The sequence below is a fragment of the Micromys minutus genome (assembly GCF_963924665.1).
Source record: "Micromys minutus genome assembly, chromosome: 1".
Classification (NCBI taxonomy): domain Eukaryota; kingdom Metazoa; phylum Chordata; class Mammalia; order Rodentia; family Muridae; genus Micromys; species Micromys minutus.
Genome location: NC_137969.1, coordinates 89714444 through 89732942, shown reverse-complemented (window position 1 = coordinate 89732942; position 18499 = coordinate 89714444). Strand labels below are relative to the sequence as shown.

The 18499-nt window shown below is 45.0% G+C and overlaps 1 protein-coding gene across 1 annotated transcript in view; it reads right to left on the bottom strand.

Moving 5' to 3' along the window:
- HHAT (hedgehog acyltransferase) overlaps nucleotides 1-18499 on the bottom strand; it is a gene marked incomplete at both ends in the record, with an annotated part of 213915 nt that overhangs the window by 113678 nt on the left and 81738 nt on the right. The window contains one exon of the mRNA XM_080921169.1: nucleotides 6221-6256. Coding sequence (XP_080777295.1) covers nucleotides 6221-6256 — 36 coding nt within the window. The remainder of the gene's footprint in view (nucleotides 1-6220; nucleotides 6257-18499) is intronic.

The window sequence follows — 18499 nt, the reverse complement described above, 5'->3', positions numbered from 1 at the left end:
CATTGGCTGCTATCTAGACAGGCCCAGGTCAGTACCTCTGAGTGCTGACTTCCATCAGCTGCTTTCAGCACTGACCCCAATCCCCAATGCCATACATCACCACCTGCCTCAGTTTACCATGTAGTATCAAAGCTGGCCTTTGACACCTAAGCATTTACTCTGACCCTCATGGGGCTCTACCTAGCCCAACATGGCTTCAGGAGCAGAACAGCGGGCAGAAGAATTCTGGGGTCAGAAAGTTTCATAATCAGTGCCTGCAGGGGTCTGGAGAAAGGCTGCAGGAAGGAAATAGAACTAGGCAGGCTGAAGTGGGACAGGATAGGGACACTTATACCCAGTGGTTTGCATACTTCCTCCTGAGTGTCCTCAGTGAGATGCAGAACTGACCTCCTCAAAATGCCACAATCAGGAAGTGTTAGAGTTCCCTATATAAAATGGAGTGGTTTTTGTATCTGTCCCTTTTGCCTGACCCACAAGGTCACAAAGGCACAGATACCAGGCTCAGCTAGAAAGACTGTTTTAATAAGACCATGCTTTATACCATCATTCAAAAAATTTACTAACACTAAAAAAGGTGTTACATTTACAAAGTGAAAAGGAAATTAAATCTTCAGTAGCTGAGCAAGTGTTTCTGTTGGAACTGGCATCTCCACGTGTATTTAGAAATACATATTCAATGGCTTTCATTCTGTGTTTTGAAACATACATGCAATGCCTTTCACTTCCATGTGTGTTCAGAAACACACATGCAATGCCTTTCACTTCCATGTGTGTTCAGAAACATACATGCAATGCCTTTCACCTCCATGTGTATTTAGAAACATGTATGCAATACCTTTCACCCTCCATGTGTGTTTAGAAACATGTATGCAATGCCTTTCACATCCATGTGTATTTAGAAACATGTATGCAATGCCTTTCACCCTCCATGTGTGTTTAGAAACATACATGCAAGGGCTTTCTCAGTAGACTCAAGAATTCATACATGCTTTGCTGTTTCTAAGATGTTAGACTAAATACAGACCATAATTTTCCTCCCAGCACCATCATTATCCCAAAAATGGACCTCTGCCTTTTTGTAAAACCTTCCTCCAATTTTCCAGCTGGTAAACCAAAGGAGTTTCAAAGGACCTCTGAATATGGGCAAGGCACAGCTCACTGGTGACTCTTTCCTTCTTCTTGAGAAACCCTTTACCTTGAATGAATCCTTCACTTAACCACCTGACTTTTTAATATGCAAGGGAGATTCTTCAGGGACTTTGGACATCACACAATCGCAGACAAATTTGCAATAATGGTGAGCAGACATCTTCATCAACTCCATGAACACTACAATGACCTGCAGTAGTTATTATAACTGATACTACCTAACTTAAAAGGGGTGGAAGGTACAATGGCAAATTCCTGTAATCCTGGATACTCAGGAGACTGAGGCAAGAGGAGAGGATACTTGAGCCCAGGTCTCAAGTCAGTCTGGGCAAAGTAGCAAGACCCATGTTTGTGGAGTCACTTTGTGGCTCTCATGACACAGTAAGCCTCAGATATCACTGAGACTCACAGTTCAAGCCCCAGTTTGTTTTTGAACCCAACTCTTAAGCTGAAAAACTAGAAGCATGAACCAATCAGTCATAAGGTATCAGCAAGAAAGGCAGGGCTGCTAGATTGCTTAACTAAAATGCTAATGACAGTCTCAATCCTTTCAGCAATTTGAGATACCACATACCCAGTAAAAAGGCTGGAGTAAAAAAAGATAGAATGAGAAGTTAACAGCCATCTGGTCTACCTTCCCTTCATCAGAACAAATCATGTTTTGGAAAGGTGAGGTGTGTTTTCATGTAAGAACTTTCACTTGTACAGAATCGAATTTGCACTATATTAAATACCACACTACAAATGGAATTTGTCCATGTATGAGATGGAACTTTCCAGTTTTGTTAGTTGCTATAATAAATATTCTGACATAAATAACACAGGAGAGGAGGGGGCTTATTTGACATGCAACTCCTGGTCAGAGTCCTTCACTCAAGGGAAGTCAAAGCACAAACTCAAGCAGTTAGACATACCATACTCAGCCAAGAGAAGAGAGAGAATAAAGCCACCCTTGCTTGATTACTCGTCTAGCTGTTTCTTGTCTCATATAGTTCAGAAACTATTGCCTAGGAAATAGTGCCACCCGCAATGGACTGATCTTCCTACATTAATTAACAATTAAGTCAATCTCCTCTAGACATGCCCACAAGCCTACCTGATCTAGAGAGTTCCTCAATGGAGGCTATTCTCTCAGGTGATTCTAGATTGTGGCAAGTTGACAAGAAAAAACACTACAGAAATTTATTTTCTAAGTGTCATATCAACTCCACAAACCTTCTCAAAAGCTTTAGCGTCACCCTGGAAGCTCACAGCCTCTCCCATTCACCTCAGAGTCACCCAAGGCAGCATTCATACTTTGTACCCTTGTTAATCCTAACAAGATGTCAAGGTATCCTCTTTCTGACCAAAATAATACTTGTATATGCCAACATGGTGTTTCAAATAAATGTGGAAATTTTAGTAAAAACTATTTTACTATCAAGGGGAAAAATGATATCCATTTGAAATACACATTGGAAATGGATTAAAACATTAAATATACACAATATTTAAAAATAGGAAGAGAATTTAATGGTTTTAAATATATAAAAATGTAAACAATTTTAAAAATCAGAAAAAACTAAAATTGATTTTTTTTAAATACAAATCTTTTCTACTTTCTTGCCAAAGCTAGACTAAGCTAAATTTAAACATGATAGCCTATTGTCCATAATGAGACAAAGAAAGACATTCTATTCTACAATCTTTTATTGCCAGGTTGGTCATTTTCCTTTTTTCTTTTGTAGTGGCACATTTAGAATTCCAGCCAGTGTCTTCTGAGGTTCTCTGGTGGGTGTCTGTTCTGACTCCTGAAAGTCTTTCCTCTGATTTGTGTAAGATAAAGGAGGAAGACGGAGATCACCACCACCCTGCAGTCATCATAAAACACGAAGAGGAAAATGCTCACACTTCCACGTCACTGCCCTTCCCGCCTGAGCACTGTGCCACACTAGCGCCAACAAGGAAGCTCATTCTTCAGCTTTGGGATCACAGAACGAGCTCTGGGGACGCTTACATCATTCCTGAGAAGACAACATTGCCGCCATCCACGTCAAAGCCACGGCTGATTAATCTCAGGCAGGCTCACCAGGCTGACAACCCAGAGACGCTTCAGGAGCTTGCTGGAACCAGCAAACAGTTCTTGGAACAAAAACGAACCAAATGGTGCCAATCCCTTTTACACATCTTCCTTTACAAGCAAGAATGTTATTTTCCCTTGAAAAGACTCCTTAAGTGCGCTCGCTCTCTCTCTCTCTCTCTCTCTCTCTCTCTCTCTCTCTCTCTCTCTCTCTCTCTCCCCCCCCCCCATAAATATATGGGAAAATGGCACTCCCTCTAGCTTGCCCCAGGGTCACTGACCACTGCTCTTGCAGCAGGGCCACTATGTGATGGCATTGCAGCTTTCTCAGCATCTGAAGGGGGATTGGGATCTTCTGCTGGCTAAACAGTAGAAGCCACTTAGCCCACCCTCTGCACCAGCCGCCCTTTCCTTCCTCCTCAGAACTTAAGAGGCATCACTGCTGTTCCCTCTGCAGCCAGCCTGGCTTTAGCATCATCGTTGGGCCACTCAACTGATTCTTACCACTGCATCCAACCTTAAACACACTTGGTCTCCTGTGCTTGACCTCCCAAGCTTAGAACATGAAAGCTAGAAAGCCAGTACCAGCCCGTCTGGACCCAGAACTCAGTGGAAGACCACTCTGCTCCAAGCAACCAGTTACATCTCTCTCCCCACCCCCAACACTCCTGAGCTGAGAGGGGAAGACTCTGGGGTCTTAATTTGTTTGCTTGGGGGGATACCAGCATGTGATGGAGGATGAAAACAGGTGCTCACAGAAACTGGGGTGCTGGCAAGTAGAGATGTCACTCAATCCCCAACCATAAGCAATTTATATGATTTGCTCTGGCTGCCCTTGAGTAAAGGGGATGTAAATCCCAGGATTCACGGGACAGAGGGAAACCTTCCTCCCCAAGCTTTGTTTCACACACTAACCAGAATTATCAGCTATAGCCATTCTACAAGGCCTTGAACCATGGATCCGGCCCCAGCTACAGCAGACCCATGCTTCTGTCTCCTCCACTGCCCACATGCCTGGAGTCTGGATAAGGACATGGGAGTGAAACCTCAAAGGCCAACCATTCTCAGTCAAACCACAAGCAGACAAGTGTGGGAAACCCACAGTCAAAAGTTGGACCCATTTGTTTTTAAATAACAGCATTCAGATGCACCCTTGTAGGAGGCAAATGTCAAGCAGAAGCAGAGTCTCCCAGTCTAACGTACCTCCTCTCCTTTCATTCGCCCCCTCCATAAATGCCTGTGGAAGGTTCATTCCACACAAGTTTCTCAACCCAAATAATAGTAAATGATTAGGGGATTGGCCCCTTCCCTGAAGAAAGTTACCAGAAAAAAATAAGGACCCAACTTGGGTCTACCATAGACATTGTGGGAATGGTTCCATGAAATTGTAAAGTGTCAAAACATCATGTCTATACTCCAAACTAGGCTGCAGGTATAGATCAGTAGTAGGTGTCACCTAGCAAGTCCCCAGGTTCCACATCTAGCACTGGAGGCAGGGGTGGGAGGATTCTATTCTATGACCTTGGGTCCACAGGAGGTGAAGGGTTGCTGTTCTTGGGCATTTTCCCAGGCAGTCTTTTCTAATCTGCTTACATGTGGAACTCTTACACCCCCCTCTGCTGTGTCCTTGGTTCTTTGTTCTTCCTGCTGTGCTGTTCTGGCCCTTGCTGTATCAAGAGTTCACACACTATCGTCTTGTGGTCTTATGTTTTCCATCTCAAAGAAAACCCAAGGCATTCCAAGGTGCTAGAGAAGGCTTGAGAAGAAGGCAAGGAAGGCTTGACCCCCCACAGGGGGTCACAGGAACATTGCACAGGTGACATTTTCCTTCAGTATCTTACCAGTGGGGAAGGGTCATGCCTTGGGGCAAGGTAAAAAGGCCACAGGACATGCACAGAAGCCAAAGTGACTAGAGTTTAACAAACTTTCAGAATCAATAAACATGAGCCGATATTTACAGACAGGAAAACCCAGGGATGGCTGCTTCCTTCACAGTCTTTCATTTACAGCAATTCCTCAGCGACCATTATTCCCTCCAAATTTTGACAGGCATCTCAATAATTTTTTAACATTATTAAAAGAATGATGATCACCAACCATCTGAAACTCTAAATCCAGGAGATCCAATGCCCTCTTCTGGTCTCTCTAGGCACTAGGCACATACATGGTTTACATACATACAGGCATGCAGGCAAAATACACATTTAAGATAAAATAAAATCTTTTAAAAATACAACTTTCCTATGTTTTCCAAATGTTTCATAATGATCATCAGTCATTGTGGTAAAGCTCACCAATAAACTAGGTTATAAACGCATGTCTATAATCTCAATTATGCAGTGGGTCATGTTTCTATGACTGTAAAATAAGTTTCCAATGGGAGAGAACTGGCCAAATGGACTATTGGATGTTTGATGTCAGCCAATAAAACTCACTTTTCTCACCTGCTACTTATCTTTCTAGTAGCTTTATTGTTGGAAAAAAGATCTTAGTAAATGTGGATCATTTTGGTTGTCTACCCTGAAGAAGATTCACCAGATCCCTTGAACATGTCTATAGAGCAGTTTCTTGATTGCTGCTTGCTATAGAAGTGCTTAGCCTACTATGGGCAGTACCATCCCCTTGACAGGTTAGCCTGGGCCATATTAGAAATGACTAAGTAAACTGTTTTCCTCTGTGCTCTTTGCTTCGACTCCTGACTCCAGGTTCCTGCCTTCACTTCCTTTGATGGTGGAACTGCAAACTTAAGTAAACCCTTTCCTCACCAAGTTGCTTTTGGATGGTGTTTTATCAAAGCAGTATAAAGCAAATTAGGACAACTTACATCTGTCACTCCTGATAAGCAGATTTGAGTCGTCATTCTTGTGGGATTGGGTGGACACACACATAAAGTCAACAATGATTTCCTAGCAAGTAATTCCACTGCCATCACTGTCTGCGGTGTTCTCTTTGCATTCTTCAGTAATAGTTTTGCTATTTGGTCAAAACTAAAATCACAGGGCACTGACTTACCTGATTAAGAAATTGTGTAGTCCAACATCAAAGTACCTGTTTAAAAGAGACAAAACAAGCCTGTGAATAAAACATGTACAGCAACGGTGGCCTTCGTGACTATATTACAAGCACTTTAAACAGAGTTACCCCTGTGTATTGAGGTGCAGGCCTGAGGCAACAGCAGCAGCAGAGGCCACGCCTCCTACATCCTATTCCGAAGCTCTGAGGACCAAGCCCAGAAAGTTTTCTTAGGCCGAGTGTTTCTAATGCAGAACCACTGTCTCTGGGCACAGAGGCTCCGGTAAACCTAAGCTCTTCTAGAGACAAAGACAACGTGGTTGGTGCCATGTGCTCTTTACATCACAGTAGGAAGACCCTAGATAAAAGTTGCCCCCAATGTTTATCTACACAAACCAAATGAAATGCTTTTGAAAGCCCAGAGCTACACAATGAAGAGAGGAAGGGTGAGGAAGCTGCCTTCTGAGCCCCTCCCTGGTGTGGTTCCTGCCAGTTTCCACCTGGAAGCACCCTGTCTCCCACAATTTGTCTGCTCTGAGCAAAGACTATATGATACTGTTGGGATTCTGTAAACCCCATCCCTCAGTTACCTAGCAACAGCCAGGTATACCCCACCCCTCAGTTACCTGGCAACAGCCAAATATGCTCCACCCCAGTGACCTGACACTATAAAAGGGGCTGCTTGCCCCCTCCTCTCTCTTGCTGTCCCACCCTTGCCCCTCCTCTTCCCCTTCCCTCCCCCCCATGTGCTCATGGCCAGCCTCTACCCCTCTACTTCTTTATTCCTCTCTTCTCTCTCTCTCTCTCTCTCTCTCTCTCTCTCTCTCTCTCTCTCTCTCTCTCTCCCTCTCTCTCTGCCTTTACTACCCTTTTAACTCCCCCATGACCTGAATAAACTCTATTCTGTACCATATTGTCATGTGGGTGGTCCCTCAGGGGGAAGGGATTCCCAATATGGGCCCCCCAGAAGCATCTCCCTTGCCCCCAGGCCTCACTGCACCTCCATGGGCCATATCCCCCACCCCCGTTGCTCTCTTCATTCATTCCCTAACATTGGTTCCAAAACCCAGGACGTCATCTTTTAACAACATTGGTGCCCCGTGTGAGATAGATCTCCTCATGACCGTATATCCTTTCAGTTATCTCCCCTGCTACAGCCTCACACAGGCCGCCTCTGTGAGCTCTGGACAAAGCCTTTCCCACACCACTTCACTGCTAAGTCCACAAGAACTTCACTGATTCATCGTCTTTAATTGTCAGGCCTCTTGACTGAGGCACTGGACTAGCCCATGCCTTGTCCTTCCTTCTGCCATAAATACACTGGGTGTCTGTGCTGGTCAAAATGGAGAATCTCTGCTCCTTACCCCATAGGATGTCTGAGGGCACTGGCAATTAGACTGGCCTCCTGGCCTGTCAGTCTGCCTAAGTGATTTCTATGCCTCCAGGCAATGGACACAGGACAACTCCAGCAAGGGATATGACTGTTTAGGGTTAACTGTTAGTAGATCCTGCACTGTCTCTGCCTACTCATGCAACCAGCAATCCTGCCACCTCTGGCCACCTGACAAATAGCCAGAGATTACTGACACTGTAACTGGGTCTCTTGTGGGCAGTACCATCCCGTCAAGTCGGCCTGTCTTCCACCCACAAGGTTCTTTTATGTTTGCAGACTGCAGACTCTGGGTAAGTAAGAAGAAAGGAAGTCTAGATGGCACCAATCGCCAGATCATTCCTTGGAACAATTACAAGATTCAGGAAGACTGCGATTTAAGAAATATAATCTCCACTTACCCGTAAGATATGTGCACAGTCCACATGTGACCAAGAATACCTATAATATGGCCCAGCACACAACTGTGATCTCACTTAAGATATCATAAGGGGTTTGTGTTTGACCTGTGGTTCCTGAGATTGACCTTTGCAAATGACAACCTTGTCCTGTCACAAAATCAAAGACTGGAAGTGTGTGGAGGGGAGACCGGTCTGAAGGGGAGCTGAGTCCTTTCATTTGGTTTGAAATGGACACTGGGTTCTTCCTACAGTTATATTGAAAGTAAATCTCACATAAGCAAATTTCCACACCACGGGGGGCTGGAAGGATGGCTCAACAGTTGTGAGCACTGACTTTTTACAGAGGACCCACAAGATGGCTCACAACAGTTTGTAACTCCGGTTCCAGGGAGTCTGCCGCCCTTCTCTGGTTTCCACAGGCATCGGGTACGCATGTGACGCAAAGACACATTCAGGGGAAACACCTGTCACACACAAAAATCTTAAATGCTTTTTAAAGCTTAAATACCCACACCACAAACAGTGAGAGTGAGTTTAAAACACCTGCAGAGAAAAGCCCCAGTTTTACAACCAGAGGCACAGATAGAGTCAGCATCTCTGGAGCCCCCTAAAGGATCCTACAAGCTAAAGAAGTTCCTACAACCCTCTAAACAGCACTACTAGCTGGAGATAGATGAACTAACTCTTCAAACCTGTGAGCCTAGGGTGGGGCATTTCACACTTAAACCCCAACACTGAGTACCTAGAGCAAGGCAGTACCACAGTCACTGCTCGGCTGTGCTGAGACAGGCACAGTTTACAGCTGAAGAACTAGAGTTGAGAGAGGCTGAGTGATCTTCCCTGAGACATGGCCAGGAGGAACCACAGCTCAGAGGCAGACTGAGCCTGAACTCGAGATCTCCAAACTCTTACCAAGCAGGCCCTGAAGATGCCTTCTCTCACTGCTTCTTAAATAGCAACTAAAATAAAATGTGATCATAGCCTAGTCCACCCTCCCTCACCTCTACTTGAGCCAGACTTCTGCCTCTCAACGCAGCTGTACTGCTCCAGACTGCTGTAGTTCCTCTGAGCACACACAGGTGCCCCAAGCAGCCCCCAAAGCCACACAGTCTCACTGTTTCCCATTGTTCCTAATGGAAAGGGCTATTCATTTCACAAACCAACCCCTCCCCATCTCCACCTGACTTTGGCTTCTCTCTACACAGCTGCCCTGCTCCAGGCATCTTCAGTTCCTCTAAGCACACATGCTTTGCAGGTGCCAGCAGACCCGGGGGCTTGCATCTGGCAGGATCTGGAAAGCCATGTGACCTGCTATACTGCAGCTCCCAGGGTGAGGATGGAATGACCCTATTTATAGGCAATTAGGGGAATTAATATAATATAAAAACATGGCTTAGCACAGCACCTGGTACATACAAGTTCTTGGGTTTTCACGACTCCATTTCCAGAGGACTCAGGAGAAGCATGCTCTACACAAAGGCCTAAGATGCCTCACAGTGCAACTCAGAGAGGGCACACTGACTCCTGGGCCCAAGCAGGGCAGCAGGCAAGCTGCTGGGAATGGAACTGGCCGGGGAGGCATCAGTACCTGGACAGACATGGGCAGCAGAATCAGGGGAGCCCAACAGGAAACAAGAGAAGGTCTGGAACACAGGAATACCTGCCCTGACTGGTTCTGGTGGGCCACTCACACACTGCTTCATTCTACTGAAGTGTCTCTCTGTATTGATAATCATCAGATCAATGAATATTGTGTCCATGCCTTCTACGTGCCATGTGTTGAGGCATAACAAGGTCCCCAACTGTCATTCTGGCTGGAGGAGGTAAACAATTGTGCCAACAAAAATCTACTGAGGACAAAATACAAACAAGGTATCTCCAGTGTGTCCCTACAGCTGTGGCCTTTCAGTGGAGGGGACGAAGTCAGAAAGGGACAGACATTGGGGGACTCGGAGAGAAAAGTTCCAGTTAGGAGAGTAACCCCGGGCTGGGATGGTCAGCATGGCTGGAGCTGGTGGTGAGGGAGATGAGACACAGAGAGGCTGAAGAGAGGAGTGGGCTCCAGATCTTAAGGGGCGAAGCAGTAGAGGGCTTTCAATGACCACGCTCGTTTGCATTTCATGCTCTGGGAAGACGAGAGAGTGCTATGCTTCGATACATCAATTAAAGAGATCACAATGGTTATCAGGAAAGATTGGTGGATGATGGGAGGAATCAAAGCATCTTTCCAGCACATTCTAAACATTTTAGATTTTGGAACACTTAAGGGTTTTTACACTCAACTTGACTGATTGAGGGACACTCAGTCAACAAAATCTGTTCAACTATTCTGAAATGCCTCCTCCCCTCCAAAACCCCTCACATCTTAAAAAAAATTATGATGCATGTGTGTGTGTGTGTGCGCGCGAGCGAGTGCCCATCTGTTGACAGGAGAGTGTGCATGCCATGGCATGTGTGTAGAGAGCAGAGGAAAACTTTCAGTAGTCAGTTCTCTCCTTCCATCATGTGGGTTCCAGGGACTGAGCTCATGTCATCAGGCTTGGCAGCAAGCGCCTTTTCCCACTGAGCCATCTCGTCAGCCCAAACTCTCTCAAATCTGAAACCCTTCTGGTCCTGGGTGTTTCAGGGAAGAGATGCTCACGCACATATACTGTGATCTGTCTCAGCATTTTCAACTGCACTTGTCATGAGGAAAACTCAGTTTTACTGCATTCCACAGAAACAGAGAAATCAGGATTTTAAACACCTTGCTCCATAAACTTTGCTCTTCGAGGTATAAATTTATGCCTGGAAATAAAGATCCTAATTTCTCCCATAACAAATGCTTATTTAGCATTTACTATAGTCAGACACCTCCAAGGACCAGGCCTATGGCACTGACTATGGGTGCTGACGGTTTAGTGGCAACTGATACGGCAAACCCAGCATTCTGGGGGCGCCTCCTTGCAGGCTGGGACCCCAGTGACTCCAGCAGCCTGCTGAGGACAGTGGCTCCTCCAGTCCTCACTGTCCCAGCAGCTGGAGAACAATGCCTTTGACTGCCTTCAAGACCAACAAAACAAAGGAGCCATGGCTGCCGGGCTTGTAAATTGACTTACTTCCTGGTCAGCAACATCCACAGACCACGGAATGACTCCATTTTGAAAGTCCCAACCCCCTAAGTTGAAAGTCAGTGGCCCAAGCTTTGCCTTGGCCTTGAGGTTGCTCCTGCCCCTTTCAACTGTGTTCAACTGTGTGGGCTGAGACGTTCTGCTTGGGATCCATTAGTACTTGAAAGGTAATTTGTTCTTTTTCAGTCACACTTACTCTAGAAAAAGGATTTTCGGGGAAGACAGATTGGCTTTGCACAGCAGGGGATATCAAATTATATTAACAATCATGTTGTAATTACTCTACAAGATTCCTTGAAGTAGAGCATATCTTTATGAATATAATAATCCCTATTCAAAAAATATAAAAGTTTAATGATACCATTTATCCACAGGTAAAAATTCCCATAAGCTTATTCATCACTGAAGCTACAAACCCAAGCCACACAAAAACAGCAAGTACAGCTCTTGTGTGGTATTTTCTATCTTGGATCCAGCCTCACAGTCATGTGTAAGAAGTGGCCACTGGCCCCAGAAAGCTCTGAATACCCAAGAACTCACAGATCATATGAAGCTCAAAAAAAAGAAAGGCCAAAAAGTAGAAGCCTCAGTCCTTCTTAGAAAACAACAACAAGTGTATAGCACCCACTCAAAGTGGGGGTACACCTAGACCTTAAATCATTAATAACTCAAGAGATAAAAAGATAGCCTTGTAGCAATTTTTGGTATTTAAAAATCATTATGTTTAATCTATACACACCAAGAAAACTTTGACTATTTCCATGTTACATTTTGTTTTACATGTACTTTATGCTTATGGTAACTAGTAAGATTTCAATGAAATCTATTCATATAGTTTTATGTCAAAATGCTTTTAAAAATCTGTACATGTATCTCTTTTTTTAAAAAGTTGTAAGAAAGAAAAAAGAAAAGACAAAAAAAAAGAAGAAAAAGGAAAAGAAATGGCCACAGATTTCAAGTAAGAGCCAGCCAGCGTTCACGCCAGCACCCCAGACCAGCACCCCAGACCAGCTTACACTGTACACACTGCTGTTTATCACCAAAGGATATCACACATACAGGGTCACCCTGAATGCCAAGTACCTTAGAGAAAGATCAGTGAACGTGCTTAAGATGACTCAACTAGAATGGAGAGGGGGATGGGAAGGAAACCGTCTGAACTAGCGTCACGAGCCACAGACTAGTTACATGTGGACAGTATGTCAGAAACTGCTCCTTTGGATGGATGTTAATAGAATTATGGCTATACCAGGCTCCTTGAAAGACTCAGTGTTGGAGTTGTTTTCTGTAGGGGACTAACCCTCAGTTTAACATTCTAGCTCAGACCTTTCTCCCATGCCCCAGATCTATATAGGACTGGTTCGACTTGGATATTGGCTAGGCCATGGAACTGGTTATCTGGGTGAAGCACTGGCTTGGAGATTGTGGCAAAGGTATTTTAAAACCACAGCTAGCATTCGGGGCAATGGACTTTGAGTTAAAAAACAAACACTGTGAGGCAAACCCCAATCAAGCAGTTGGAGGCCTTAACAGCACAGACAGAGGATACAAAGAAGTTCTCTCTCCAAAGCTGTACTGAGACTCAAAATTACATTGGCTCTTCCCTACCCTAGATCTTGAGCATACTTTCCAGATTTCACACAGACCAGGTCTTCTAAAAATGGACATACACACACACACACACACACACACAGAGAGAGAGAGAGAGAGAGAGAGAGAGAGGATAATTTTTATAAATTTTAAGTACCAGGATCACCGCCCCCAGAATTTGGCTTGAAACATAGGAAATACTGCTTCTCCCAACACAGGTCTGTGAGGATTCAGTCTGAGCACTATTATAGCATTTAATGGTTCATAAAGAAACCATTGTCCTCCTCTTAGTCAAGGAGTGTGTGTGCACGTACGCGCGCGCGTGCACGCACACACACACACACACACACACACACAAACACACACACACACACACACACACACACAATTCATGCTTCTCCTTGAAGGGTTCAAGGCACGGCTGCATAATGAGGTTCTTATACCTTTGTCGCTTTCTGTTTATTACATAGAACTTCGTTCCTGTGCCTCTTGCTATTTTTGTCTTTTATTTTTTAAAAAATGAAATTGAAAATGAAGTGTTTTTTTTTTTAAATTGAAAGTAAAAATCTTTGTTGGGGAACACTTCTTAGTAATGGAAATTCTTCAGTCTTTTCCCATACTGAGTTTACACTTGACAGAAATTAAGATGTGGCACCCGGGTTAAATGCCACTGACCTCAATTTAAAGTTCCAGTGCAGCACCACTGGCAGGCCAGAGGGCCTCTGATGGGACACCCGCGAAACCATTATTTGTGAGTAATAGTCTCATTATGGAGTTTCGCCTGAGGACACGTGGGGATTTTAAGCACAGGAAGGGTCCTGAGGGGGTTGATTCGGCCAGAAAGCCATTTCTGTGAGCACAGTGGTTCCTGGGTTGGTTCTGTGTTTCTGCACAGCTCACCCCTCGGGAATCCTCTAGGAGCCAAGCCTAGGAAAGGCAACTGCAAATGGAGGTGTCCAAGGGAGTCAGCAGACCCGTCCCTTCTCATACAGTGCTGTGTTCACTGTTTCCAACAGATCAGCTGCTGGAGGCCAAAGCTTCCCCTGAGACGCTCAGAAATAGCTTTTCTTTCTTTAGAGCTTGTAAATGTCCGATTTCGTCCCAGATTTAACAAGCTTCCCTCCCTCTCCCCCTCCCTCTCTCCTGTCTTCTAAGCCAGTGGTTTTCAGTCTATGGGCTGAGACTCCTTTGGGGTCCCATGTCACATATATATCTTACACAACAGATATTTACATTACAATTCATAACAGTAGCAAAATTACAGTCCTAAAGTAGCTACTGTATCATTTTATAGTTCGAGTCTCCACCACATGAGAAGCTGTACTATTAACGCATTAGGAGCCTCTGCTCCAGGCCATCCCTGGGTCCTTGTTCCATTCAGGTCATATGTCCCATGAAAAGCTTCAGTGTAAGCACATGGAACCGAGCCCTGGTTGGCCCCGGTTAACCCTGGTTAGCCACTGGAGAACAAGGCTCAGATGTCAAGTCTCGTCCTTCTCCAAGACACACAGACCTTGTGGGTCAGATCTCAGATCTGCCACGGACTCCTTAGAGTTAACCTATTTCTAAAACAAACTTGCAGTCAGCTGAGCTTCCCTCAGGCCCCAGAGAAGATGCAACCATCCTGTCAGGAGAGAAGATTGCCCAAGGAGACACTAACATCCCTCCTTTCGACCATCATGCTATTGAGACAATTATCTCTGAGAAACTGCTATGAAGCAGAATGTCCTAGGAGTTGTCACCTTGCAGGGAAGACTAGAGCTGAGATAACTGACCAATAATAGATGGGGCCATATCTTGACTAGACTGAGTTATCCACACCTTTACCCTCAGTATACCATCAAGACTCCCTCAAGATGGACGTGTGGGGCGGGGACATCACTGAACTTTTTGTCTTTCTTCCCCATGTGGTCACGTGGAATGAATCTCCTCTCTCTCTGCTTTTTACTATTGCCCGTCTCTTTAACTGGTCTATCAAGGATGGGTGGCTGAGCCTAGTTTGCTGGGGCTGCTGAGGTCCAGCAACATAAGCATCGTTAAGAACCTCCCTAAGACAAACCCACTCAGATGATCTCACAGTGACTTGTAGCCTTCTCACGAGCACTAGAGCACTGGGGATGTGACCTGCGGCAGCAGTCAATGCCCTCCTGTGACACGCTGGGTTCACGAAGGGTGCATGGCCACAGCTTTACCAGCTCCAAACGGGCAGCACAAACAGTGTTACCAGGACAACACTCAATGCCAACTGCTACAAAGGAGGAAGGAAAGGACACTGCAGAAGAACCTGGTCAAGAAAAACTGACTAACTTCTTGGGGCGGGGAGGCTACAAGGAAACCGAATGATGGGGTCATTGTCAACACAAGGGAAAGCAAGATCTTCCAACTGGATCTGTTTCTCTCTCATGAGAGCATTTTTTCGTATTTATTCAACTTCTGTGTATTCAGTCACACAAATACACCTTATTTTTCTGTGAATAAAAAACAAACAAACAAAAACAACCTCCAAGAAGGAGTCTGTGTCTGCCAAGACTGATAGACCCCATTGGAATTCCACTTCTGGACAGACACTGGAATTTTTTAGATTTTGAGGCTAATTACGTTTTCTTGAGCTAGTTCTGGGGCAGTCATTCCCTGCCCTCTCTGTATCTGAACTAACACCTCATGGTAGTAAGTAAAAACCTCTTAGAAGCTATTAACTTAGAACTAACATCTTGCGATAATAAATAAAATCCTCTTAGAAGCTATTAACTTAGCAGAATACCAGCTTCCACCAATCCAAGAGCTAAGAACGTCATCAAGATAGCATCTTGGGCTACAAAATAGCTCCCCCGTCTTCATGTAACCACCTGGCATACCCACTAATGCATTTTAAATTGCTTCAATTTATGAGTTTCTTTGTCCTTCAAAACTATTTTTAAAAAATCTTCATGGAAATGCTTCTCTGTTGGAATGTCGAATTGGGGGGTAACCTAACCTAAATCTGTGTTCCAGGGTCATGGTCATTCAAAATGGCGTCAGAATAAACTAACCCCCTTTAGAATGGCAGCTATGATGGAGTTCAACTGCCAGGGTCAGAATGACTCGCCCCCTCCTGCTCCAGAGGAGACCAGCTTCGCTCTTGACATTTGCTCTGATATTTTTCTCTTCCACTCCCATCTCTTCAGCAGAGCCAATCCCACCAGCTCCCCACACAAACATCAACCAACAACAAAACCAGAGCATCACATCTTAAAACTATAACTCACAACCTTTAAAGTCATACCAGAAACAGGTAACAATGGCCACTAGCCAATTAGGCTGAATCATCAATGGAGAGAAGGAAATCCTATTGGCTGGCATTTCTTAGCCAACTGAACTTGAGAACCTTTCAGCCAAGTGTAGTTTTTGTCATTCACATTTGAGTATAGAAGCTACATTTTCCTCCTTAAGCCGTATTTGAGAAGGAGGTTCCTCCAGGCTTCTAAGTTGGCTTTGTCACTAAGTCTCTGACCAGTTTACCCAAATTCATTTCATTCATTATTCATTTAATCAACAATCAGTGACTCCTCCTGGGCGTGGGGCATTGGTTTGGCTCTTGTCACACACCAGTAAATAAAACAGACACGCAAACAGACACACATTCCCATTCTCAGTCCATTGTAACAAAGACAGACAGACAAGAAGGGGAGAGGAGGGCCTGAGGGGAGGCAAGTGTTACTCAGCGTGAGGATTACTGGAGAGACTGTCTCCACAGACTTAGGCCTGGCAAAACTTTAATGCCTATGGGAGAGCTTGGGATGTTGTTCACCCAAATATTCTAATTTCTTTTGAGCTATCTTTAGTGCCCCCCCCAAAATTCCTTGCCCACCTCTTTGTCAGACCTACCATCCTGATAAACATAGAAATATTTCATTGTCTGCCAATGGAATGGCTAAGAGTGCTATTGGATAACATCTGGGGACCTGCCTGGCTGTGCCCCTGCTCCTCTCTGATGCACTCACTCTACAATTGCCTTCACTTCTTTCCTTCTGGTACTGCAAAACTTCATGAAACTGCTTCCATGTAGGAATGTGGGACCTGAGGTGACCTAGCTGACTTCTTCAGCCTTCGTCACTAATATCTGGCCTCAGAATAATCTACCCCCTCATTCCCTTTGATGTGAAGCAATGGTGTTTGCACTGACAACCGATACCGTCAGGGAAGGGGTGTGAGGTGAGGACACAGGGACAACTGCTAGTGCAGCCTCAGCCAAGCCTCACCCAGTGTGAGAGTGAATCAGAATCTGTGCTTGGGCACGTGAGAAGAGAAACACCAGCCAGGAGGAGCCAGGGCACTCTCATGGTGTCCCCTCTGTATTAGCACTCCTCCTGACCTGAAACTTCAAGGGAAAAGGAGGAAAACTGCCAAACTTGCAGCCTTCTGATTCTTTAGCTGGTCATCTTGAAGAGACACAGAACAGGTGAACAAGGGAAAATTAACTGTATATCTATGTATACGTATATAAACATCTCATAGCATCTCACAAGACTCAACGGTAAGCCGTAGAAAGGTGCTGGGGTACTTGGGTCAGGAGGTAAATCAAAGGAAGGGAAGAAAATGTATGTTGAGTGCTAAAGACCAGCTAAGAAGATGGGAGCCTTCGGATGACTGAACGCCCTGGAGTTACTCATGAAAACGTTTTTGGTTTTTTGTAAATGAAAACTTCCTGTAGAAATTTATATCTTATTATAATCAGTCATGGAGAAAGATGTATTTCATGGGGTATCTGGCAATCAATTCCTTTTGGATCAAAATAATGAATATGGCAAAGTGGGTGAGCTCTGAGCACTTTCTCCAATGTCCCCTACATTGTTCCTTCTCCACCTCTCCATCCCTCTCAGGGTGACACCACACGCTGATACATGCAAGTACTTCCTGGTTGTTAGAGAAAATACAGACGGTGTTCAGCCCCCCTTCAGAACACCTCTGATCTTTGTCCCTCAACGGAGACACTCTGAAAGTCATTTTCTGAAATCTAGGAAGGAAACCAAATATGTCCTTGTGGGTCTACAGGAGACCACGGTATCCTCCTCCTTTGGGGGAAGAACTCTTTTTCTACTTTTCCTTACGATGGTTCTGGAACAGCTTTTCCAAGCCACGCCCTTCCATTCTGAAAGCCCTGGGTGGGCGTGCACTCACCTTGGTCCTACTGCTTTGATAGAGGTAACTTGCCACTCTAGCTTCCCTTGTTGGTGGCCTGCTTCTGCAGACTTGTGTAAAGGACTGCTCTCAACAGCACCTTGGGCCCCTTGGAGAACACTGAGCTGTAAACACTCCCAGCTTCAGTGAGCTGACATCCATTGCCAATGGAGGCCACACTGCAGCGCTTAATGGGCCACACTGCCAATAAGTGTGTATTCCACAATCCCTGTCCCTTCCGTCCTCTCCTGCCCTGTCCCTCTGCACTAAGATCTGGAAATGCAAGGAGTGAAACCTGAAAACTCATATGACAGGCATAAAGACCAGGAGGTGAAAGTAATTTTAAATAATTGTGTGACTCTGAGTTGAGAGAGACTGGGGACCTAATTACCCTGCTTTTCACAGTCTTCAGAGGCAAGCTGTTTCTTCTTTGTTGAAAGGAGCAGACAGCAGCGTTCAAAGCCGTGGAATCATCAGCAAGTCAGGTTTCCTTGAGGTAAACAATCTGGACAAAATTCTGAAGCTGGGGGTAGAGGTGGGCACTAGCCTGCCTGCCCAAGCCAACCAAGAAGAGAACCAGGAGACTTGATCTAAGCCTGCAGTCTTAGATGTGTGTTTCTGACCCTAAAAT